A 27,698-nucleotide genomic window follows, 5' to 3' on the forward strand; every position below is an offset into this window, starting at 1 on the left:
CAAGCTCCATAGTCAAATCAAACAGTCACACACCTTAGAAACTCAAACAACATACAAGCATACGAATCATCACAAACACAGTAAACAATGTTCGACTGAATAAAATGAAAAGAACGAGGAAGACAATGAGTTATGGCCTGTTAAAAAACAAAAATATGCAGTAAAATCTTAGTAAGGAAGATCAAAATGACTAGCTTTCAGAAGTTAGAGGGGTATAGAAGACTAAAATGAAGACGCAAAATCACCGCCTCACTGAAGAAGACGCGATCTCTAGGGTTTACGGACGTAGCGTCTGATTTTATATATAGAGAGTTGGAGGTTAATGGACCGGGTCCAAAAGTTTCATCCGGCCTATTAGTTTGATTTTGGTCGGCCCATTTAGTGATCCGGTTTCCTTAGCTACTTGGGTTGTCAACGTTGCTTTTAGTTGATTTTGTTCAACCCGAATTCAACCCGTTTCGGATTCGGGTTGACCCGAACCCGAATTTTTTTAGGTCAGATTTGGATCGTGTTTTGGGTCGTGTCAAAAATTGACACCCCTAATCAGAGGTGATTGTCTAATAAAGAAAGTATTGTTGAGTGGCATGCAGCCGAAGCATGTCATCATATTTCAAAAAAATTGAACAAAAGATCATTGAAATATATCCTTTATAGCGCAGTAATTCTTCAAGCTTGAAATTTTGAGAAAAATAGCCATTTTGATGCAACAAAAGGCTGAGGAGAAGGCAGTGGTAGAATTCTCAAATCTCCTATCATTTTTTTTTTTCTTTTCAAAAATAGTAAATGCAACAATAGATGGATATGTAACAAGCTTTTTTTTTTTTCATTTCTAAAAGCTCTATTGATTTCTAAAATGTAATCAAACATTTGCTAAATATTCGGGCATAACAGAAAAGATGAGAGGAAATGCATAATCACAAATTAGAATGGACAACAAGGATTCATCAAAATGTTACTATAGATTAGAGCATATGCTATTCTTAAACCCTCTATCATGGCCAACCCTGAGAAAACCTAGAACTACGAGAGATTATTAGGTGCAGAGTCCATACACAGATAATCATTCGGTTTTGTGACTGTGAACAATAAAAGCTCAAGAGGAAACAATAGCTGCACAACTGCGCTTTTACTGTTCACAGTCACAAAATCAAACAATTCATTATATATAGACTACGAACGTAATAATCTATCCATAACCACAGGGCATAATTCTTATACCAAATATGTCTATACAAGGAGATCGAAGTGATACATTGATATCAAGCATGTAAGAAATTTTGAAAAATAGGTGTTGCAAAAATTCATTCAAAGAACATTCTCGCATTGCTTAGATGAGATAACAACAGCAGAAAAATTTTCCCTCATAATATAGGGCCAACAATTCAGAAGATATCACACTTCCCGTTAACCACAAAATTGAATATTATGGCATTGGACAGATTGGCAGGCAATCTGAACTCATTAGCAAATGTATCCAAATAGAGCTTCCTTGAATCCATGGATCCCAAGAAAAAGATAGTGCATGAATACCATGGCCCTGAAATCGCAAAGGCTTGAGAGGCCTATGAATATATTCAACACATCATTGTTATGAGCTATAAACTGAGTCAGAGTTGACCCAATTCTGACCTAACCAGTTGAGACTTGAGAGGCATGTGACCACAGCCATAATAAGTGAGGTCTGCTTTCTTAACCTTTACAATAATATGAAGATCAGATAACCTATATACAACAAGTGATAAAATTAAGGGGCAGAGCCAGTTTCCCTGAACCATTTCTGCCACTTAATATGTCCTATTATCCAGTTCTATAATTGCATCTAAATTCAAAATCAAAAAAATAAATTACAGATAGAATGAGCAAAATATTACATTTTTTGTAACTGTTTTTTTTTTTTTCAGACAGCCTTCAGTATTTCCCTACAAGTACCACCAAAGATCAATTCCTATGCCATACTAGGGCCTGTCACACTCTTCTTGTGATGAGAAGTGATTGGAACAAACTAATTGCTCTCAGACTCACAAAAGCTAGTACAATATCAAGAAATAACATCACTGAAACTGCTTTTCCAACCGTTGCAGCTTGAGTAGAGGTGCTGTGATTTATCTCTATTACGTAACAAATCTTTGGTAGGAGGAATCATTTAAGAGCTAGAAGATTTGCTTGATTCTGCCAATGCAAGTATTTTTTTCTCTAGTTCAGGTTTGTTGGCACCCACAAGCTTATCTATTTGTTGTCCATCTTTCATGAAAAAGAACGTTGGAGTTGCACGAATATCCAGAGATGAACTGAGGTCCTGCAAGCAGTAAGCTATCAAGTAAGTTTGATGTGACAGACAAAAGTTGTGGGGGTGGAGTTATTTATAGCAGGAAAAAATATTGTTGGTAGGAGAAATAATGTTATCAGTGGTGAATCATTGCAGCTAATAACTCACATGAAGGAAATCGGCTTTTCAAAGCATTCAGTGAAAGAAAAACTGTACCAGCTTAAACCCGTAAGGAAAAACGGAAACTTAGTTTTCAATCCAAAAGAAAGAGCTCTATGTTGGAAGCTTCAATTACAACAACATCAAGCCTTTGTCCCACTAAGTTGGGTCGGCTACATGAATCCTTTTTCGCCAGGGCTTTGTTAATTTTAGCTATTCGCATTACTTGAAGTTTTGATGTTATTTTGAAAAGCCTTCTAATCTCTGACTGTGATTTCTTGTTGTTACTTAATCATTCGTCTTCTAATTCTTGAACTTCAATTGATTACGCATAAAGTTTTGGTAGCAAGCTATGATTCAATATTTCTATTAATTTTAAGTGCAATTCGCATTTCATCGCATGATTGATTCACATCAATATCATTTCTAATATTTTATAACCAAGTCTTTTTAGGTCTCCCTCTACCTTTCTTAATATAAGACAAATCTAAAACCTCAACTTTCCTAACCGGGTCATCAGAAGGCCTACATTTAATGTGACCAAACCATCTAAGGCGACTTTATCTAATTTTATCTTCCACTGGAGCTACTCCAACCTTTTCACGTATATGCTCATTTCGTATCCTATCTCTAAGGGTAAAGACACACATCCACCTAAGCATCCTCATCTCTGCAACACTTATAGTAAACCGAAAATGTAAAAGACAAATAATAGCTTGCATGTTTGCATAACATTTTCAACGCATTCATACCAAGAGCCACACGCAAACGGAGCAAACCAAACCAAAAAACTTGTTATTGCATGGGGAAAGGCCTGATCATTCTCCTATTGACAATATTCTCATTAGGACCTAAACCTCTTCGAAAGATTCCAGATTATATGGAGAATTAGACAAACCCTAATTCAAAACTACCAAGAACAAAGAAATGGAAGAAAATAATAGGAAAAAACATCAAAAGTTTTTATACATGTTCAGCCAATTTATGCTGCTTCCTCTTACGGCTGCTATAAGGTTCACTATGCTAATGATGATAATTAGATTTTTCAAAGAAAATTAGAAGACTCTCTTTTACTCCATCTTTTTAAATCACTACAACAACAACAACAACAACAACAACATCAAGCCTTTGTCCCACTACGTGGGGTCGGCTACATGAATCCTTTTTCGCCATTGTGTCCGGTTAAAAGTCAAATTCTCATCTAAATCTAATAAAGAAAGATCATTTCTAATATTTTCTAACCAAGTCTTTTTAGGCCTACCTCTACCTTTCTTAACATAAGCCAAATCTAATACCTCAACTTTCCTAACCAGGTCATCGGAAGGCCTCCGTTTAATGTGACCAAACCATCTAAGGCGACTCTCTCTAATCTTATCTTCCATTGGAGCTACTCCAAGCTTTACATGTATATGCTCATTTCATATCCTATCTCTAAGGGTCAAGCCACTCATCCACCTAAGCATCCTCATCTCTGCAACACTTAACTTAGTATTATGCTTCTCTTTTAATGGCCAACATTCGGCACCATAAAGCATTGCAAGTGATGTGAAACCAGGAATTGAATTTAGAAACTTAATAAAAAATTGTTCAAGTGATGAAATTGCAAGCTTAATTGTGTTCTCAATTGAAACTTTTCGGAGATCTTAGAATTCAACTATGGTTAGGCAAGAGCTTACACCTAAATTAGCAAGACCAATAAGATAACAACGGTAATAAAAGTAAAGCAAATGAAAAGCCAACTAGAATCCCGCGGTTAACAAAGCGATTGTCTCACCTTGAGGCTACTCTCATTTACCTACTTCTAGGCTTGTTGGGAGAAGAAGAACCACACGAATGATGAAAACACTCCTAGGGCGATGGCGCCGTAGATCCGTAGGGAAGGAGAGGTCGGCGCGGGTCATGGAGGTGGTGCGAAACGACGCCCTTCAACGATCCACGTGTAGACAGAAAAATGATCGTCGATGGAATCCACTAGAGCCGGTAGGATCCGGTCCAAATAGTCCTCGACGGTGTCATCGAAGTCGAATCCGACGTCGAAGAAGGGAGACCGGAGGATGTTCACTCGTCCGCGGTTGTCGTACTCAAACCCGAAATTCCACTCGAGAACCTCCATGCATCCTTGGAGAGGTGAAAGGGTGGTCGCCGCAAATAAATCTCCAAGGAGGAGAGATGGGGGGCGGCGGGTTGTAGAAGGGGTGAGGAGGCCAGCGGTGGATGTGGGGTGAGGAGGGATGGGTGTAGGAAACAAGGCAAAAACTGAAAGAAATTTCAGTTTTGGAGAATTTTGGAGGGGAAATTTGAATTCCCAAGAGAGAGCAATTAATTCCCTAATGAGGAATTAATGAGGACATCTCTGCCACACTTAACTTAGTATTATGCTTCTCTTTTAAAGGCCAACATTCGGCACCGTAAAGCATTGCAGGCCTCACTACCATCTTATAGAATTTTCCCTTAAGTTTGAGAGGCACTTTTCTATCGCACAATAAGCCCGATGCATTCCTCCACTTTAACCATCCAACTTGAATTCTGCTGATAATATCCCCATCAATTTCACCATCACTCTGAACAATAGATCTAAGATATCTAAAACATGTACTCTTATTAATGACTTGATAGCCCAAAGCCACAATCCCCTCACTAGGTCTATTTCCACTAAAATTACACTCCACATATTCAGTTTTAGATCTACTCAAGCAAAAACCTTTAGACTCTAAAGTTGACCTCCATAATTCAAGTTTACCTTCAACTCCCTCTCCAGTCTTATCAACAAAAAGAATATCATCAGCAAAAAGCATGCACAAAGGTACATCCTCTTGCAAATGTCTAGTGAGAACATACATGACTAAAGCAAAAAGATATGGATTTAAGGCTGATCCTTGATGTAATCCAACCGAAATAGGAAAATACTTGGTCAAACCACCTTGTGTTTGAACACAAGTAATAGCTCCTGCATACATATCTTTAATGATTTGAATCTAAGCATTATTAACTCTTTTATTTTCAAGAACCTCCATAGCACTTCTCTTGGAACTTTATCATATGATTTCTCTAAATCAATAAATATCATATGTAGATCCTCCTTATTCTCTCTATATTTCTCCATCAAACCTCTCAATAAATGTATGGCTTCCATAGTAGACCTACCCGGCATGAATCCAAATTGATTTTGAGAAACATTAGTATCATGCCTCAACCTATGCTCCATAACTTGCTCCCATAGTTTTAAAGTATGACACATTAACTTAATTCCTCTATAATTCGCACACTCATATGCATCACCTTTATTCTTAAAAATAGGAATTAACACACTCATTCTCCACTGATCTGGCATCTTTTTAGTATTCAAAAGTTTAGTAAGTCAAGATATTCCTTCATCTTTTTAAATCACTCTTCAATAGAAATTTTAATAATGACGGCCCTTTTATAATGAACAACTAGTGCAATCAATGATACATGTAAAATCACAAAATACCCTGAACCAAAAAAAAACAAATATTGGATGCCTCTATAACCTCATGTACTGAGTCTTCGAAACCAACTTCTTTGTAGGGAATTAATTAGACACCACAACTAAACAATCTCCCACTTGAAGACTAATAAATCATCACATCTCCACTACAACAACATTAATTTCTCACTCCTTGTGCAGAAGTCCAATTCGAGTAGCATATGACTTCTATTTTTTCATCAATATAGGCTTCGTTTGGGAAGGCTTTCTTTCTGTTTCTTAAAGCAGCTTTCTAGTACATAAATTTTAATTTTGTACTAGAAAGTTGTTTTAAGAAGCAGAAAGAAAACCGTCCCAAATGAAATCATAGTCTTGATCGGCATATCAACTGTATGTAAGCTCCCTAGAGTCTTCTCAAACATTAAAATCTTATCCTGCTTTAGTGATAACTTACTTGAATATACTTTGTCCTAGTATAATAAATCGGAATTGTTATAAATGAATAATACTGACTGTCACAATGCAGCACACTCTTTCCATACTTCTAACCCAATATATCTGTGCACTAAGTCCGCATAAGAAGTTTCTTCCTAGGGCATCAATTAGGCTCCATAATTTGACATAATAGATAAGAACTTATTTCCATTTGAAGCTCTTACCGATATCCTAATATATAACTATATCATGTAGTGGGCCGCCATAAAAATAAAATTGTTATGAGAAAACCCATACCAAAAACTGAGAATATCCAGAAAGTGTATGGGTAAAAAGTGATGAAATCAAATGAGATTAATGTAAAGAACACTTCTGTGCATTTGTGCATTGCATAAAATACTTGCAAGGATATCCATTTCTATTGCACTGTCAACCAAAAATACTACTAAAGGTGGATTCAATATAAATAAGCATGTTAGAGCTATTGCATAAAATAGTTGCAAGGATATCCATTTCTATGCACTGTCAACCAAAAATACTACTTGATACATCGTCAAAAAATCGCCAAAAAATTATCTTGATGGGGCACGAATCTCAAAGCAAAATAAAGTTGGAAACTTCCGAAATTAAAATTAGGAGCATCTGAACTCCGATTTCAGCAAACTTACAGTCGAACTGAGCGTCTCAGAAATACGAACCCAATGACACCAAATTCGACCCAATCCGAGCCCAAATGGGTCCAAATCAAGGACCCGAAGCGTTGTTGGAAGGTTCGAACCACAATTTGGATTACCAAACAGTTTCCAAACATAACAAGCTTATAGTCGAATCGAGTGGCTCAACGAGACGAATCCAACGAGCCCAACATCACCAAATTCCGACATCATCAAGACCTTCAAATAGCCTGCGAATGCTCCACAATCAAGGGATTCAATATCAGCCGTCCATCCAAATCACTCCAACTTGCCCTTGATCCTCCACCTATTTACGGGTCATGCCATTCTAAAAATCTATAAATAGAACTCCCTCTCCTCTTGAAAAGGGACCCCTCAACCTAAGAAAAAAAGAGAGAGATCGGAGATCGCTCTTGCCTCCTTGACCACCGTCAAAGTTTCGCCGAACCACCGCCGGAGTTTCGTCGAACCACCGCCGGAGTTCAGTCGAATCACCGTTGTTCCACCACCGCCGGACTTCCGCCGGATCACCACCTGACGCCCTGTGCTCCGCTGGACCACCACCTGACGCCCTGTGCTCCACCGAACCACCACATGACGCCCTGTGCTCTGCCGGACCATCATTTGACGCCCTGTGCTTCGCCGGACCACCACCTGAGGCCCTCGCCTTCACCGGACCACCACCTGAGGCCCTCGCCTTCGCCAAACCACCACCTGAGGCCCTCACACTCGCCGGATCACCGCCTTAGGCCCTCACCCTCGTCAGATCTCTGCCTAAAGGCCTGAACTCCGCCGGACCAACACTTGAGGCCCTAAAACTCCGTCATACCATCAACTAACGCCATAATTCTGCCAAGTTGCTGTCAGACTACTAACAGACGCCCCAACTTCCGAGGAACGCCATATTTTACACTAGATCTCAATCATACGGTTGACATTTGTAATATGATCGTCCTCTGGGACGAGTCAGCCCACTGTAATCAACTCAAATTCTAGTGAAATCTTTTCAACTGGGCTAGGCCCCGTGGTTTTCCCCATTTCCAGGATTTTTCACATAAAAATCTTGTGTTCTCTGTGTGTGAGCGGATATCCGTGCAACGCTAAGATGTAGTATTCTGACTCTATCGCCGCGTATATTCTAGCCCGCAACACTACTAAAGGTTGACTCAATATAAATAAGCATGTTAGAACTATCAATGTACATGCGCATACATAGCAAGACAAATTAATGTTTAACAGAAAATTGATTTATCCAAGTATTTACAAATGTCTAACTTTATGTCAATTAAGGACAACTGTTATGTTTCATCCATTAATGTCACATAAATAAAAATGGTACTTCCCTTAGTACACCTGAAGTATTACGTTATAATATATAGTGGAAACGCTGGATGAATGTCGGTCGTCAAAGAGAATAAGAACATGGATGAACATAGAAATACAAACAAAAAGCAAACGTTCAAGGTTTTGCCAATCAAACAAACTTTCATAGAGCCAACTCGGCAAACCTCAAAATTCATAGCGCTTTTAAAAACAAAGAGTATGATAACCCTCAAGCATTTATCATGATTACTGATCAACAAATCGCAGCTTCCACTTCAGGCCATCATTTTTATTATCATTTATTCACTCTGTTGACCGTAGTGGTCATGCATGTTATAGAGATTTGAATATACCTCCGACCATTAAATAAAATTAAAAAATTCAGGGGCAACAAGTACAAGTAAAACAAGGCACATGGTGTAATTGTTGAAAAAATAGCCACCCAAATCTGAAGCTAAGCATGAAAACAGATTTTATTTAAATGTTTGTGAAAGAATTAATAATTACCATTAGCTCGTCAACATCTACTGTCAGGAAAACTAATTGAGGATACTTCAGAGAAAGTTCAGTATAGTAAGAAGTAATCATTTTGCATGGGCCGCACCATGCTGCACTGAAATTTGCAACAACCTGTAGATATCAGAAGTTTCTCTGTCAACTGAAAGAAGAGAAAGATGGAGAGTGATAAAGCGCAGAATTATGATTATCTATAAATTCCAGTGCCAGGATAGTTTTTTTATAATCAGCCAACAGAAATAAGGTGGCGCCAAAACATTACAAAAATATTTATGTTTTTCATATGAAAGTGCTAGGAGTTTGGGATCGAATGCTAATTTTTAAACGAAAACAGAACATCTAGAAAATTAATCAAAACTGAATAGAATGGGCAAGCGGACATGCTACATAAATTCTCAAAAGAAACAGAATAAAGATCGAAGGCATTTGAAGGAACAGGTGAAGATGTTAACATACCTGAGATTACTTTCTAAGCATTACAGTCAAATATTTAAAGCAGAGTTACATGAATATCACATAGCTAATACTTTAAAACCGCAAGAATAACACGTGTTACAAGTACATGGAAAAAACGGAAAACTTACTATTTTGCCTTCTTTATTTGCTTCTGAGATCTTCGCATCCCATTCTTCTCCGCTACCTATAACATGTACGTTTCCGCCACTGAAATTAAGCTTGGAATCCTTATCAGATCCGTTTTGACTCTAGAAGAAAATCATATATCAGCGCACAAATCATCAGTGCAAAACAAAAAAGTATTATAGTAATTCAGAATACCACAACCAGAATGTTTAATTTGATAAAATAGCAGATTGTGTAATGAACGTACTCCATAATCAAAATCGAAGTGTGGGATAAAAAATCAGGATAACAGAATTATATTTTTAAGAGAACTTAAAGTTGAGCAACCCAATCAACCAAATAACAACAGATACAATAAAGAGCCGACTTATTAGAAATATCTTTGAATTAACTGCTCAAAGGATACATCCTTTGCCTGCAAAGCAAATCTTAAAATTTAAAGCGAGGAATTCATCTAAGGCCTCTGAGTTTACTTTAATTTATTCTTTGGGCCAAGCTTTTCAAGTTATACCGTATCCTTTCAGGCAACATTTTCAATTTTGAATCTCTTATTTCCTTTATCTTTCCCTCCCTCAGTCACTTCAGTTTCTAATTGCATCTTCTAACTAGGAAACAAAATTTCGCTATTACCTCACATTGTTAAATTCACTTATGCAATCTTCTGACAACATATGGATAATAGAAAATTGCGCCGCACCGGCAGCCCTTTGGGGGGGAGGGGTGAACCTGGGTAGATTTCGGCTCCTGTTGTGAGACCCATTAAAACATCAATTCATTATGTGAGATGAGAAATTAAGTAATCAATTAGTAAATATTTCCTAATTGAAATTCAAATTGGAGAGGGAAATATATTAGGAAAGGGGACTAATTTGGAGGGGATAAATTAGACAATGTTTCCTAATTAGAGAGAACAGATTTGGGGGCTGATTTGGAGAGGGTTAATTACGAGATGTTTCCTAATTAAAGAGGACAGATTTAGAGGCTGATTTGAGGGATGTTATCATATTTATTGTTTATTGTTTGCTATAAGTAACTGGGTTTATGTTATGTTTAGTATGCAAAATTTTGTTTATAGTCTTGCTATCTATTGTTTTGTGAGAGATTCTAGCGGCGTCTAGGGTTCGGGAGGGAAGATCCTCCTCTCGAAAGAGGATCATTGTATCTTGCTTGTTCTTATTTTCTTGTTCAATGAAAATATGTTGTTTATTGAATTTATTGGGGTTTGTTGGCTGTTTTTAATACCAAGGTTTATCAAATTGCTTCTTGTTATTATCATACATATAATAATAAGCACAAGTATGAAAGCAATAACCAGATGTTTCGAGGAAATAATTAAATTAAGGGGGATTTACATACATTCCACCCTATACCATTCTATTTATATATCTAACATCCAAAACTTTAATATTACATACATACCACACATAACTTACTTTGAAATAAAATATGGGTGATAGAAATGAAATATATGAATGGTAGGAATGAAATATGAGTGGCATATTTAATATTAAAATAATATAGAATGGCATGTATGCAATATTAATGTTTTGGGTGTTACATATGTAAAAAAGATAGTATATAGTTGTATGCATGTAATCTCCCAAAAAAAAAACTTCATATTTAATAAGGACATGAAAGGGAGTCCTCTGCATCTAGGTCTAATTTTTTTAAAAGTGTATTTTAATTGTCATCAAATTGTTCATTATACTAATGTATGAAAATAGCCATATAGGAAATTGTAAATAAATATGGAAATGAAAAGGTAATATAATCAAGGATTTTGATGATCTTCACAATTTGATGAAAAAATTAGTGATTTTGATGATGCACATGATAATTATCAAAATGTCATGTGTTGCAACATAGCTATTCCTAAATTTGAATCTAGTTGAAAGAGAAAAAAAAATTTCAAACTTAGTTTTAAACATAAGCTATGCAAACTCATAATTGATGGTGAGTTGAATGAATATCATATCAACGTCTAGCTTAAACCACATCAATTTGAAAGTTAAACCATATCCACAACCATATATATATAACGCATATGATATGTTTGGTTTCGATTCAATTAGTTACTTATACTAACAAAATATAATGTGATATGCTTCTTATGGATATTGCTCATGTTATATTTATTAGACCCTAGCTCTAAGACATGTTTCTAAGACTAATGGAAGAATGGTAGTTTTGGAACCAACAATGCCTAGGAGTAAATATAAATTCACAAAAGAATCCAGTGCTACAAATGAACTCTTTGCATATTTTAAGTAAACATGTATTTGAGAAGGAGATTACATTGGGTAGTGTGACAAATGTCTTAAAATAAGCATGCTTCACTAGATATATAACCTTTATATGTTCATGTCAATTAGATTTTAAAATTAGAATATGAACCATATGGTAATGAATTCTGGAATTTATTTTAATTTTTTCTTCTTGCATTTAGGGCTTATGCATCATTGTCTTCGGACTTATACCCTAATTTATAACAGATAAATGCCTCGCCCTATACCTTCACACTTTGATACATGGCCCAGAACCTTTTTTCAAACAATAGTTTTAGAAAAAAAAATGTTGTGACAAAGAGAGAAAAAAATTATTACACCAAAAAAAAAAGTAGATAAATTTCATAAAGATAATTCGATGCAGTAAACAAAGGATGCTAATAAATCATAAAATTGTGTGGAACATAGTATTCATTTGAGCTGTTTCTAAACTTTCATGAAGAATTTCAATCCATTCTATTAAAATGGCTTACCGGACGCAAGCAATTTCCCATAAGAACTTTAAAAATGATATCCAAATAAAAAGGCCTCCAATTACCTGGAAAAAAAAAAACAAGTAGAAAGAATTTTGGTAAATAAGTAACCAAAAATAGAAAATTAGCTCAAATAATCTACTAACATAAAAGACTTTGGAGGCGAATTTATTTAGCAAGTTGAAATCAGACAACAAAGTATTCACAGCTCAAAGTAACCAAAAAGGAATTAACAAGAACTATGCATCACGCATAAGAGGAAAATAAGAAGTTCAACCTGGACACTGAGAAAATTGAAAATGCCAAAAGTTCCTTGTAACACTCTTGTGATGGTATCACGATACAAGCAAAAATGATATATAAATGATAATACCTTCTTCATGCCAAGTGTACATATTCAATGACTAGATTACAGTTACTATATTTATTATAAAAATATAGGTGTTACGCATCACCAAAATCGGCTTGATCAGGCATGAATCTCAAGGCATATTTGAATGGGAGATTTTTAAAATTAAATTTGAGACGATTCAAACTCCGATATCATTAAACTTATAGTTGAACTGAATGTCTTGACGAGATAATCCCAATGACACCTAAAATTGCCCAATTAGAGCAAGAAACAACCCAAATTAGGGGGGCATAAAGCATAATAGAAAACTTCATGATGGTAATTGGATTGACAAAATGATCTCCAAATTTGGCATGCTTATAGTCAAATTGAGCAATTCCATAAGACGATTCCAACGAGCCCAATATCGCTTAATTCCAACATCATTAAGACACTCAAATGTTGTCAGAATATTGCCCGAATATTGTCTCCGGATCACGGTAGCTCAACTGTTGTCCCTGGACCATCGTCGCCTGACCACGATCCTTCGACCTCCGTCGTCCACCGATTACAGTCATCGGACCACCATAGCCCGACCATGGTTCTTCGACCTCTATCACCCGAAAATGATCCCCAGACCACCATTGTCCGACTACGATCATTAGACCACTATTACCTATCTACAATCCTTACAGCCTCCATCGCCCACCAACTATAGTCCTCTAATATCTATCACTCACCTATTACGATCTTTTGACTATTGTTTCCCAACTACGATATGCTGACCACTATCACATGATTATCATCCTTTCAATCACCATCGTTAGGTTCGAGGAAAAGATATTCTGGAAGAATTAAGAAGATTTTTTTGGAGCACAATGGTGCTTGAAAAGTGAGCGCCACGGCGCTGGTTCAAACTAGTGGATTTTATGTGTTAAAATATCTCAAAACATTTTGCCAAACTATTTCCACCCAGCCATTACCGAAAAAGAAGAGAGGAGAATGAGGAGAAGAGGAAATAGAAAGAGGGGAGAGAGGATCGGAAGGCCAAAACTCGGGATTCATCTGTCGGGCCAATTTGGAATATTAGAGAGCTTGAGGTAGACTAAAAAACCTCTATCTTTGATTTCCATTCCAATAAGTTTATACAACAATAACAACAACAAGCTTTCATCCCACTATGTAGGGTCGGCTACATTAATCTTTTCTCTCCATTGTGTCATGTTAAGAGTCAAATTCTCATATAAATCTAATAAAGAAATTTCATTTCTAATATTATCTAACCAAGTCTTTTTAGGTATACCTCCGTCATCCACCGATTACAGTCATCTGAAGGTCGCCGTTTTAAGTGACCAAACCATATAAGGCGACTCTCTCTAATCCTATCTTCCACTAGAGATACACCAACCTTTTCATATATATGATCATTTCGTATCCTGTCTCTAAGAGTAAAGTCATTCATCCACCTGAGCATCCTCATCTCTGCAAAACTTAACTTAATATTATGCTTCTCTTTTAATGGCCAACATTCTGCGACATAAAGCATTGCAGGTCTCACTACCATCTTATAGATTTTTCCCTTAAGTTTGAGAGGGACTTTTCTATCACACAACAAGCCCGATGCATTCCTCCACTTCAACCATCCAACTTGAATTTTACTAATAATATCCCCATATATTACATCATCACTCTGAACAATAGACCCAATATATCTAAAGCGTGTACTCTTATTAATGACTTGATCACCCAAAGTCACAATCCTCCACTAAATCTATTATTATTAGAATTACACTCCATATATTCAGTTTTCGATCTACTCAAACAAAAGCCTTTAGACTCTAAGGTTGATCTCTATAACTCAAGTTTACTTTAATCTGCCTCTCTAGTCTTATCAACAAGAAGAATATCATCAGCAAAAAACATACACCAACGTACAACCTCTTGCAAATGTCTAGTGAAAACATCCATGACTAAAGCCAAAACATATGGGCTTAAGGCTGATCCTTGATGTAAACCAACTAAAATAAGAAAATGGTCAAACGACCTTATGTATGAACACAAGTAACAACTCTTGCAAACATATCCTTAATGACTTGAATATAAGCATTATTAACCCCTTACTTATGTAGAACTCTTCATAGCACTTCTCTTGAAATTTTATCATATGCTTTATCTAAATCAATAAAAATCATATGTAAATTCTCCTTATTCTCTATATACTTCTCCATCAAACCTCTCAATAAATGTATAGTTTTCATAGTAGACCTCCTTGGGATGAATCCAATTTAATGTTGAGAAATATTAGTGTCACGCCATAACCTAAGCTACATAACTCTCTCCTATAGTTTTAAAATATAACACATTAACTTAATTCCTCTATAATTCACACAATCTTGTGCATCACCTTTATTTTTAAAAATATGAATTAACGCATTCCTTCTCCACTCATCTAGCATTTTTTAGTCTTCAAAATAATATTTGATACATCCTCAAAAAATTATCTTGATCGGGCACGAATCTCGAGGAAGAATCAAGTTTGAAATTTCTGAAATTAAAATTGGGACCATCCAAACTCTGATTTCAGCGAACTTACAGTTGAACTGAACGTCTCAAAAATACATATCTAACGACACCAAATTCGACTCAATCTGAGCCCAAATGGGTCCAAATCAAGGGCCTGAAGCGCTGTTGGAAGGTTTGAACCACAATTTGGATTACCAAACGGTTTCCAAACATGACATGCTTATAGTCGAATCGAGCGGCTCGACGAGAAGAATCCAACAAGCCCAAGATCATGGAATTCTGACATCATTAAGACCTTTAAATGTCTAACGAACGGTCCATGATCAAGGGATTCAATATAGGTCGTCCATCCAAACCACTCCCCATTTACCCTTGATCCTCCTCCTATTTACGTGCCATGCCACTCTAAGAAATCTATACCCCTCCTTCCTCTTGAAAAGGGACCCCCAAAGCCTAAGGAGAAAGGAAAGAGATCGGAGATCGCTCTTGCCTCCTTGCCTCCTCGACCACTGCCTGGAGTTCCATCGGACCACCACCTGAGGCCCTGAGTTCCGTCGAACCACCACTTGAGCCCCTAAGCTCCGCCAGACCACCACCTGAGGCCCTGAGTTCCGTCAGACCACCACTTGAGGCCCTGAGCTCTATCAGACCACCACCTGAGGCCCTAAGTTTCGCCGAACCACAACTTGAGACCCTGAGCTCCGCCGGACCACAATGTGAGGCCTTGAGCTCCGCCGGACCACCACCTAGCGCCTTGAGTTTTGTCGGACAACCACCTGACGCTGGAGTTCCGCCGGACCACCACCTGATGCATAGAGTTTCGCTAGACCACCACTTAACGCCCTAAGCTCCGCCGGACCACCACCTAACGCCTGGAGTTCTGCCGGACCACCACCTGATGCCTGGAGTTCCACTGAACCACCACCTGACGCCTGGAGTTCCGCTGGACCATCACTTGACGCCCTGAGCTCCGCTGGACCACCATCTAATGCGTGGAGTTCCGCCGGACCACCACCTGACGCCCTGAGTTTTGCTGGACCACCACCACCTGACACCCGGAGCTCTGCCAGACCACTACCTGACGCTCAAATTTCCAAGTAACGCAGGACTTCCGATGGACCACCAAGTGACGCCAGACCTTCATCCCCATTTGTCACAAGATTTCAACCATACAGTTGGCATTTGTAATATGATCGCCCTCAAGGACGGTCAGCCCGCTGTAATCTACTCGAATTCTAGTGGAATCATTTTCAATTGGGCCAGACCCCGTAGTTTTTCCCTTTTCAGGGTTTCCAACGTAAAAAATCTAATGTTCTCTATGTGTGAGCTGGATATCCGTACAAAGCTAAGACGTGTGATTATAACTCTATCGCCGCGTATATTCTAACCCGCAACAATATTAAAAAGTTTAGTAAGCCTAAAAATTCCTTTAACACCTGAGTATTTTCACACCTCTATTAAAATATCATCAGGTCCAACAACTTTTCCACACTTCATTTTCTTTAAAGCCTCTTTAACTTCGATTTTACTAATATGCCGATAAAAATAAAAATATTTATTTTCATTTAGGATGGTAAGGTCACAAAATTCAATCGCATTCTCATAATTTTCATTGAAAAGTTTAGCAAAATATCTCATCCACCTTTTTCTAATATGGTCTTAATACCATATATGCTTTTAAAATCATATAGTTCTCTACCAACATGCCCATTTAAATCTCTTTCAATAAAACTCTTTCTTCGAGAGGTATATTTTATATTAATTCTTCTAAGTCATTCAAAATTTTAACTTTGAACACATATTTAAACCTACTTGAAGAGCATAAGCGCTTATAATATTAATAATCTTAGCATGAACAACAATCTTCAAAGCAATAATTCTATTTCAAATTCATGTGAATGTTCCTTTAAAATTAAAAATTAAAGAGGAAAAGTTTAGTAAGTATTCTATTTTTCAAGTAATTGGACGTTTACTAGCAATTCATGCATTTCTTTTAATATTGCATTAGATATTTAAATTAATCGCTGTTATAATATATTTACATTTTACATAATATGGCATAGAGGGGTGCCAACATTTGACACGACCCGAAAATCCGACCCTAACAAACAGGTCAGGTTCAAGTTCCAATGTCCAACCGGTTTAAAAAATTAGGTCGAGTCGGATCAAGTCTAGATCAACCTGCTAACCCGAAAATGACCCACCACCGCATCTCACCCGCACGCACCACGTTCGCATTGAGATGGCAGGCCTGCATTCCGGGTTGCTCATCGCGTCCAGCACTAGATCCCACGCAGTCATGCTCACTCCGGGCTCGCACCTACAGGTGACCCGAACTCAACCCTGCGCTGACGAACGCTCGCCTATGCTCGCCCGGGTCAACATTTAGGGTCCGATCGACCTGGGTTTTTAACGGGTCAGGTCCAAGTTCAAATTTTGGAGCCATTTGTGTAATCAATTCGAGTTATGGCTAGATTAATGGAGGGTGGATAAGTTTTGGGTTGGACCCGAACAAGACCCGAAAACCCATGTTAACACCCGTAGCATAATAGATATTCTGAAATGTGAGAAAGTGTACTCTTTGTTATATTATAAGGGCCCTGAATATATTCTTCTAACCCCATCTAACTGATGCAGATATGTGAGGAATTCTAGCCCAACTTGTTGAAAGCAAGTGTGAGAGATTAAGTAACACTATAAGTACTCTTTTGGCCCCATTTGTCTGATGCAGATATGGGAGGAATTTTGGCCCCACCTGCTATATGCATGTGTGGGACGTAAAATGAGATATAGGTGAAGGCAGAGCTATAAGCAAGCATCGAGACATGTACATTATAAAATTATGTTGCATTTTATATGTAAATGATTTATGAATTAAACATTAGAAATGTTTTGAAATGTGTAATAGTAAATTTTGAACCTCTAAATGAATTTTGTTGGGAAAATGAAATTTATATGCAAGTGAAACTCTGAAAATAAGTACTATGTATTGCATCTGAAGAATTCTGCGCAAGTGGTTATATGATTATGAAAATATAAGTGTTAACTCTGAAATCAAGTATATATTGGAACTCTGGTAAGTTCCGAATTTACTCATGTTTTAATTATTTAGCAAGTCTTTATATTTTCCTTTAATTAATTACTTTTAAATATTTGTATTGGATATTTATACCTGTGATTGGTGAACGAGGGAGTGTATTGAGCTAATTGAGCTCACTCTAATCCTTTTAAATGTTTAGACAAAGAAAATTGTATGATGGATTAAACCAGGTCTAAAGAAGGATTCTCTGAGCTTAGAGTATAAGTATTAATTTTGTAATCCAATGTTGTTATTTTGATATATAGACATTCTGAGTTGGATTGTTATATTTATGTTTTGACGAAACGAAAGTAGATTATATTGTTTTAATGCTCTGAAAGATTTAGTAGCTCTGCTTATTGTTATCAGGGGATGAGCTAATTAATTATAGGTATAAGTAAGTTTAATCTTTCCATTAGATTCATAGGGTGTTACACTATGGCCCTCAAACCATCATTGCCCGCCGACTACGGTTCCTTGACCTCCGTCCCCCAACGACTGTGATCCTTCAACTTACATCGCCCGCAAACTATGGCCTTCCAACCACTGTCACCCGCCGACTACAGTCCTCCGACCACTGTCACCCGCCGACTACGGTCCTCCGACCAATGTCATCCAACGACTACAATCTTCCGACAACCATCACTGGACAGCTACACTCCTTCAACCACCATCGCTCGACTACGGTCCTTCAGATCACCATCACCTGACCACAATCATTTGGACCACTGTCACTCAACTACGATAATCGAAGCACCGTCGCCCGACTACGGTCTTTCGACCATTATCTATCAGTTATGATTTTTCGATCACTATCTCTTCATTATGGTCCTTCTAAACTTCATCGCCCGCTAACTACAATCCTCAAACCATCATCACCCGACAATGATCCTTTGAGCATGGTTTAAAATTGCGCAATATGAGGCTCTCCTTGAGGCCCGCCTTTGTGCAATTCCAGTAAAAAATGCCTCGATGCTTACGCCTCGAGTTTTTTTTTATGAGGCTTGCGCCTCAACTTGGTTGAGGCCCGCCTTGAGGCCCACCTCGCCTACGCTATATATATATATATATATAATATTATTATATATATACTAATATATATATATATAATATATATATATATAAAAATTAAACATACATAAATCTGAAGTAAATGCCGACATGGACTCTATAAGGAGAGAGGAAAGGGAGAGAGCAGTTCATCATAATGATGATTCAAATGAATAACCCTTATGTAATGACAAGTGCTGATGACTTATGAGTTCTTATGTGAATGTCATTGTTATTTATTTTTTGAAATTGGAATTATATGTTAATGAAAAAGAAATACTGGGATTGGGAAAGATAAATTTTGAGTTGAACTATATTTCATGGTCGTCTTATTTTGGATATTTTGATTTCACCTTCATATCTTTATATTTTTTTATGTTTTATATTATTCACTCATTAGTATATAAAAATTTATCATTTTTATGTTTACGCAATTATTTGATTTTGAGGCTTACGCCTAAAACGCCTTGAGGCTTACATCTCGCCTCACGAATGAAAAACGCCTCAATACCCGAATACGCAATTTTAAACATCGCCTTTGAGCATTGTTGCCTAACTACATTCTTCTGACCACTTCACCTAACTACGATCTTGCCGGCATCCGGCACCAGCTAACTATTGTCCTTCCAACCTCCATCCTCACCAACTATCAACTATGATCCTTTCAAACTTTGTTGTCCTCCGACTACAATCCTTTCAACCTTCGTTGCCCGCTAACTACGGTCTTTTTGACCTCCATCGCCTGAATATAGTCCACCGACCTACAATCTCCTGATCAATGTCTCCTAGCTACTCCAATGTATACTGACTTCATAACCTACCATCACCAATAATATCAAAGCATGCCGCCACTAATAAGATTGATGCATGTCATCATCCTCAACTATGACTCCCAACTTCAACACTTGAATTAGTGATGAATTCTTGCCAAATGGCTCTTTTAGCTTCAACAATCTAATGTGTTCTTTATGATGTATCAATGTCTTTCCCCAAATGGATTCACTTGTAATCAAATATAAATGTTGTTGGAATTACTTTAACTGAGTCCAGCCTTGTAATTTTTCACTTTTCAAGATTTAATCTTTTACGATTCTTGTACTCTTCTCTCTTAGATTTGTATATATCTTCGTGCTCAGCTAAAACCTTAAATTCCCTCTCTCTCTACCATAGTAAATTTTTAGGCACGCAGGAATATGAGACCTTGAAGACGAGTTCATAAAAATTATAATTATCGTCCTTTTTAAAAAACAGTCAAAACTGCAGAGTACACAAAGTTTCTTTATTTTAATGCTAGCAGCGAATTAATATCCAGAATACACACAAATCCGTCTCTAAAAATATATTAAAGAACCCTTTCCGGTATAATACCCGAATGGGACTAGTCTTCTTCTCTAGGGTTTATATGCTTATGGCGTCATTCTCTGGCTGCCATCTAAAAGCTAATCATACCAATCCCGACTTGTCTCAAAGCCGAAGAGAGGCACCAAGACCGTTCAAATCAAATCGCCTTCCTACCCAAAGAAACAGATAAAATCCACCAGAAACTCAGAAAAAAACGCTCAAAGAAATCAAAAAATCATGGATCAAAAGAACGTAGAAGAAATAGTTACCGTGTAAGTCCGGTTTCCGGATTCAACAGAGAAAGATTAACCGGATAGACGAGCGGGCTAGCCCGATGACGCCTGGAAGGATCCGCAAAGCCCCTGCACCCGCCTGCTTGGTGACCACCTGCAATGACACCAGTGTTCTTATATTGAGCTGTTATATAGCTGATGAGTGAAGGCGATTTTGCTCTTCCGCCTTCTTTCTTAACCGCAGAAGCTTCTTTATTAAAGTGGTTCAATTCTACGCCTGAAAAGTCAAAACTAATCCGATATTTGTACTTTAGAACAGGCTTTAGCCTTTTTTGTATTCCAAACATCGCATATTTTTCTTGACTTAGGCAACCAATCAAATTGAAAAATCTCGGTTTATGCTTTAGAACTAATATATTAATTTGTATTCCTTGTTGTTGGGAGAGAGTGAAGAGAGAAAAAAAATAAGGTTGTATTTGGTCATAAATCTTCTTCTTTGTTTTTATGAAAAGAGAAGGTTGTATTTGATTTTGACGGTTTGATTTATTTTAAAGTGATTTTTTTTTAATTTAGTGAACTTCTACTTTATAACTTTTTATATATTTTTATACCGACTGTTCTTGATATTTTTATGACTGGTTGAAAGTGAAATTTCACTGGGAAGAATCAAAGTTAGGAAGATTTACGTACATACCACTTCATTTCATGCTATTTACATGTCTAACACCTAAAATTTTAATATTGTATACATTTCACCCATAGAACAAATATTGGTATATGAAATTAAATATTAAAATATATATGGTGGTATGCGTGATCAAAATAAAATATAGAAGTGGTATATTTGATATTAAGTTCTTATATAAGTGTTATTAATGCAATATAAAAATTTTGGGTGTTAGATGTATATATATAATGAAATAAAATTGTATGTATGTAAATCCCCATAAAAGTTATTGTGTTTCGTACAAATTGTAAGAATAGATATTTTGGTATTTTAATATATGCATATTGGTAATACAAGTATTGTGAATGAATATGAGTACACAATTGAATAATACTATGTTGTTATTACTGTTATAATATTGTGATAATAGTATATATGATGATAAGTACAAGCTATTTTTTCTAATGTTGGCTGATGACTAACTAATATGTACAATATGGTAGGGTGATGAGCTTTATTTTAAATATTATGATTTGATTTTATCCTCCACTAATTTACATGATTCACTGATTGAGAGTTATAATGAGATATTGTTATGATGACAGAAAAAGTAACGACTATATATATTGAGCCAACAGCTATTGACTTAGTAACTATTAACAACTAAAAAAATATTGTGCAAGTCAGAACTCGTTGTTTAGTTTGATTATTGAAATACATGTTACTACACTACAGTCATTATACTATTTTACCATTCTACTGATTACTACTACTATTTCTGCATTGTTTTAGTATCACTGTGACCTATTTTATAGATATTGATACTGTTACTAATGATTTTGATATTGCTACTTATAAGACTATTGATTCAATGTTATTGTTACTATGATTGATTCACTATTTATTGATTTATTATTACTAAACACATGATTCTTATATTGAACATGCTATGAGATATTGATTGAATAATGATATTTAATGATCAAATTTCATATATATGTTGATTTGATTGTATTGTCATGGATTCTGATAGTTTTTTTATAAATGTTATTGGTTTATTAATTTATACGATTTTTTTTGTTGCTATGACATATGATTTAGAGATGATTGTTTATTGCTTATTTGATTACCTCCGTACTAATTTATTGATCTACTGATTTACTAGTTTACTGATTTTATCGATTTTAATGTTTATGTATTGCTCCGTTTTACTAGCTCCTGTAATTATACTATTCAACTATTTTACAGTTATTGCATGTGTTTACTATTTTTGTATAGATACATGATCATAGTGACTACAATTGTTATGAATTGACTGACGATATGCATACTGTTTCTTTACCGTACTTTGAGTTCAGTTGTAGGATTTAGTAATATGCTTGATTTTTTAGCTCGTTGTATGTAGTTTAAATAATTCCATGTCATGGTAAAGGATCGAGAGTGTGAGATTGATCAGTTATAGGATTCTCCAAGTTATTTTGTTATTTTATTTAGTTGTTCTTTTGTAGTCATACAGATAGATTATATGCAGTGATTATGTAACTCATGTGATTTATCTATAATTTTGGAGTATGAATACAAATATATATTGATTTTTTTATCAATAAAAATGATTTTCACTACTAATTTATATTATCGATGAAATAAATAGATAACGCTCATGGTCATTGTTATATTGTTAAAAGATAAAAGAAATAATTTTTCTAAATTTGATTTTGAGGCATGATAGATGTACTACATTTCAAAGCTCTGATATTATGTTTAAACTTCCTTGTTTTAGATTAAAAATAGAAAATAGGGTCTCCTCCATGTGGAACAAGAAAAAATAAAATACAAAATAACTCAGTAATTAAGGCAATTAACCCCATATTTTTTATATAAACGATTAAACATGGCACAAAAATCAATGTGGATAAAGAAGAGAGTGATCCGAGCATCTGGAAGCTTCCACTTTGTAAAAGGAATCATGGAAGTTATCAAACCAAGCCTCATTATTGAGCACCCTACAAGCTTAATGTGAATAAGAGTGTTAATTTGGTTGTTAAACAAAGTGAAATTAAGACCCATATAAGACAAGTCTTGTAAACCTATGTGAAAAATCATAATGTTAAAATCCCACATCTTACTATGATAAATGTTATTGCTCCCAAGTTTATCTGATGCATCCCTACAACAATTAAAGTCCCCAAGGATAACACATGGGAGATTATTAAAAGATGCAAAGAGACTTAAATTTCTTAAGGAATTTCGAAGTTGCATTTTGCCTGCACTATCATTCAAGGCATAAACAATAGAGAGTATAAAAAATGAATTGTCATTTTTTATCTCCCCATGAATAAGCTGAGAGTTAACAAACAAGAGATGAAAATGAAGCAAATCAACATTCCATTTCAATAAGATTCTTCCAGGATGAGAAGCATTAAAATTACGAATTATTCATTCATTTAAGACAAGCTTGTGAGAGTTCAAAAATCAAGCATCCTCCAATTGAGAAAGGTTGATTTTGGCTTCTAGAATATAAAATAAGTTACTATTAAAACTATAAATAAGATTCTTACAGATAAGGACCTTATCCAAGCCATTAAAGCATCTTGTGTACCAAGAGGAAATATTAGACTTCATTATTGGGCATTGGAAAGATTGGTGGCCATCTTCTTGGCCTTTTGAGGATTATGAGGCTATGTGGTGCTTGCATTCTTTGAAAAAAAATTGACATAGGTGGTTCCTTGACGGACAATTGCTACATTGTTAGAATGTTGGGTTTCTTAAGAGGATGAGGAAGTGTTAATGCAAGAGCCAAGTCAGAAAAATTGGTTAGAAAATTAAGTATGACGAGGGTTGTTATCAGTAGGCGGAGGAAGGGATTATGAGGAAGGGTTGTTTAAGTTGAAAAGTTGCATGGTTGAAGGAGGGTCATTTGAAGAAGCAATTGAGGTGGGCTTTTCCTAGTTTTTTTTTAGGGGATTTGGTGATGTTACGAAGATAAGGATTTTGTGAATTTTTGCTTGTAGGATTTTCAGAGATGGAAGTAGCAAAGTTAAATGAATTGTGTTGCCTATTAGCATGAGGACATGGCTTTCGACATCAGCTCCTCCTCGAGGTGAAGGTTTCTGTTGAAGCAAATTAATATGACTTATGGGGCAGAGATTTGGTGGTTGCACCAAAGAACCACAACCTGAGTAGGGAAGAGGCTTCCAATCATATTGAACTCTCAAAATATATTTCTTCCCAGATAAAGAAATGGGTATAGAGTCTACAAAGACAGAATTTTATTTATTTGAACATGAACATGTGCAAATGTAGCCATATTTTTTCCAGCCTTTAAAGCATCCACCGCCAATGGTTGGCCAATTTTACTTATTTATTTTAGAAATGTGATCGTGTTCCAACAACTTAGAGGTATGTCATGGATTTTAATCTATAAAGAGAGTGATTCAAGCTCATCACATTTATGAATAAAACCAACAATCAAAATTTATAAAAAATGAATTACTTTCCAAAGAAAAATCGTGGCCTATTTGATAAAACCATCTCAAAATCTTACAATGCAAAGAATTTGAAAAGAAAGAAACCGTCGCTCATTGAACAAGGGTTACCTTTCAACTGCTGGGTCTTTTTCACAACAACAAGAAGGGCTTCGTAGAAAGGGCACTTTACCGATTGCATATCCCACAATTGATAGTTCACATTTTTTGGATCCTTTTGAGATTTCTTCCTTAGGAAAACACATGGAACTCTCAACAAAAGGAACATATGAAAGAAGATATTCCACTGAACAAGATTTTTTAGCCGAGAACAATGATTTCCAATTAAGATTAATAGACCATAGCGAGGCAGCAAGGTTAGATTTATGTATGTTGGTTGTGGAAGAGTTTAAGTACGGGAAGTCGATACTGGAGAAAGAACCCGATGACAATATTTTTCTGGAGGTAAACAAAAAGATGGTGATTTAAGAGGCAACCCAATAAAGAAGTAATAGGTGGAGGAGATTTCATAAAATAGGAGAGGCAAGGGCCTCTAATAAAGCCAAAGAATCCATCACAAGAAATAAAACCCCAAAAGAGTAGGAGGAAGCGCCCTTGACAGCTAGAATCCTGCCCACCTTCTTAGCTGCATGTTTAGAGATTGATAGCCATCCATACTTCTCTCCTATTGGAATATCACTTCACATGCTTGTTGTAACTCTTGATTCATTGGAAGGAGTGGGCAACGCTTGACGAGTTGCCAATTTACATTAATTTACTAGATGAAGATGCTAACCTATTGGGCTGACTTGTTGTATGCCGGATTTGCACTAGTTTTATGGCTTACTCTCTCGATGAAATTACATCATTATTCTCTTATTAAATGATTGTTCCAAATAGTTATCATGAAGAGGTTATGTTCATTAGACACTTGGAGAGGTACAACTTTATTTGAACATACGTTGACATTTTTAGGCGCACAATGCCAATGCATATAAGTATATAACACATATAATATTTATTTACTTATTAATTTATTTTTATTTTTTCAGAAGAGAGATTTACCGAAGCGCCCAGCGAAATCCGAAGTTAGGGCATCTCCAACCGAAAATGTCATTTTTCACTCCAAAATGCAGGGAAATCAAAAAATGCCGTATTTCATCTCCAATCCAACGCCATTTTGCCGCTAAAATGGTCGTTTTCGTTCGCGCCTTTCTTCCCAAGCTGTTCGGTAGAGAGAAAAAAATGCCGCAGATGAACAGTGCGACGCCAATATTGGCCTCGCACTGTTCATCCGCGATCAAATGACGTCAAAAATAGAGATCGGTTGGAGCAAAGCAAGAACGGCAAACAAGTATTTGCCGTTCGGTTGGAAATGCCCTTATAAAGCCGTTATCCCGCTATTTTCGTCGGCATGTTCTTGAAGTTCAGCTCTCCTCCTCTTACAGATCAAAAAGCAAACCGCGATCTAGCTTCTGGCATCCTTCCCCGCTGAATAGATCTCAGATTCCTTCTTCGATGTTCCGGACCTCTAGGTTAAGTTTTCAACGAACATTGAAATTAGGTTATCCGGTTTTTATCCACGCTCGATTTTTACATATTGTTCTATCTCTCATCTAGCAGGTATTGGATCTCTGATCCTGAAAAGTGCCGTTCTTTGTAACCCTTTTCTTTGATACGTATCTACGCTGGATTCTTCCTCTCGTCGTTTTTAGGTGGCCCTTTCTGGAGGGAATTTGAACCCTTGACCCTTTTTTGGAAGACTAAGGGCCATGTAACATCTAGCACACTGTTCATTGTCATGTTTACAACGAAAGTTTGATTTAGTGTTAGTGGTATAGGCTATGAAAAAATTAGGAGAAAATGGTTAATTTTGTTACTAAACCTTTGCATACCCTGCGATCTGTTGACATCAGATTTCTTAAATGAGCTGGTGATTCTTGTTTGGCTGCAAATTTTGTTTTTCTAGATCTCATTAATAGATCCCCGTCTTCTTATGTTCCTATTTGTTTCTACCACTCATCCATTGATTGGATAGAGATATACAATGTTTCAGGTAAAATAAGAGTTGAAGTTCTCAAGGAGTCTGAACGTACGAGTATAGACTTTGTTTAACTGTAATATTGGGGCTGGAATAAATGGGTGAAAATAAGAAGAAAGGCAAGAAGAAGAAAGGAAACCAAACCAAACACAGTGCTTCTATATTCACTGCAGAAGATGTTAATCAAACCAAACCTGATGACTCTATGCAGAACCATCACATTGGGGCTCCAAGTAATGCAGACAGTCAAAGTGTCGGAGTTTCAGAATCAGATTTAGATCAGGAGAAGCGTAGCATCTGTGAAGAAAAATGTGTAAGTTTTTGCCTAAAATGTATTGGTCATAGTTGATGAATTATTGTAGATCATTCATATTTATTTTTTAATTTTTGGGAATGATTAGCATTAGCTCGAATTCTTGATCTATACAACCATCTCTTTTAATCAATGGGCCACATGTCATTTTTCAATTTATTTCTTGATGTATTTAGTGCATCAATAAATAACTTCTTGCCGTGTGGGACACACAAAAGCTTCTAGTTATACATTAACGGTTTTCTACATGAATGGAATACTAAATTATCTTGTTGGGTTGCAAAACAATGAGGCCAAATCTAATTATTTATATCATCCATTGCTGAAGTTAAATTCGGCTGAAACCTCAATATGAAGTAAAACAATGTGCAAAGACGCCTTCTTGGCTTAATTTTGACTTTGACAATCATACTCTTTTTCATTATGTTAAGGTGGGAATCTCATTTTCATGAACACTGCCCTGGAACCAAAAAATACCCCAAGTCAAACTCTTTT

The 27,698-nt window shown here is 36.3% G+C and overlaps 1 protein-coding gene and 1 non-coding gene across 3 annotated transcripts; one reads left to right on the plus strand and one right to left on the minus strand.

Moving 5' to 3' along the window:
- Window positions 1-1,656: 1,656 nt before the first annotated feature.
- On the minus strand, window positions 1,657-20,988 carry LOC110101846 (thioredoxin H4-1). Of its 2 annotated transcripts, XM_020829927.2 has the most exons (6): window positions 20,755-20,988; window positions 20,513-20,655; window positions 12,162-12,226; window positions 9,406-9,525; window positions 8,813-8,935; window positions 1,657-2,296 (listed from the first exon to the last, which is right to left on the minus strand). In XM_020829927.2, the coding sequence occupies exons 3-6, from the start codon at window positions 12,180-12,182 to the stop codon at window positions 2,144-2,146; spliced, it is 417 nt and encodes a 138-aa protein (XP_020685586.1). In that variant the 5' UTR covers window positions 12,183-12,226; window positions 20,513-20,655; window positions 20,755-20,988; the 3' UTR covers window positions 1,657-2,143. The 2 variants fall into 2 exon arrangements, with proteins under 2 accessions (XP_020685586.1, XP_020685578.1); XM_020829919.2 differs by lacking the exon at window positions 20,513-20,655 and having other exon boundaries at window positions 20,755-20,987.
- Window positions 20,989-26,236: 5,248 nt separating this feature from the next.
- Window positions 26,237-27,019, plus strand: LOC110101831. Its single transcript, XR_003700481.1, has 2 exons — window positions 26,237-26,384; window positions 26,906-27,019. It is a non-coding gene; the product is annotated as an uncharacterized LOC110101831 (transcript).
- Window positions 27,020-27,698: the final 679 nt, after the last annotated feature.

Source organism: Dendrobium catenatum, unplaced genomic scaffold (assembly GCF_001605985.2).
Source record: "Dendrobium catenatum unplaced genomic scaffold, ASM160598v2 fragScaff_scaffold_414, whole genome shotgun sequence".
Taxonomy (NCBI): domain Eukaryota; kingdom Viridiplantae; phylum Streptophyta; class Magnoliopsida; order Asparagales; family Orchidaceae; genus Dendrobium; species Dendrobium catenatum.

Excerpts from the sequence above, each read along its gene's own strand:
- LOC110101846 (XM_020829927.2), bottom strand. The coding sequence starts at position 12,182 with ATGGGAAATTGCTTGCGTCCG. Across the intron at positions 9,526-12,161 it reads TGGGAAATTGCTTGCGTCCG|AGTCAAAACGGATCTGATAA; the intron begins GTAAGCCATTTT and ends ATTTTCTTCTAG. Across the intron at positions 2,297-8,812 it reads TAGATGTTGACGAGCTAATG|GACCTCAGTTCATCTCTGGA; the intron begins GTAATTATTAAT and ends TACTGCTTGCAG.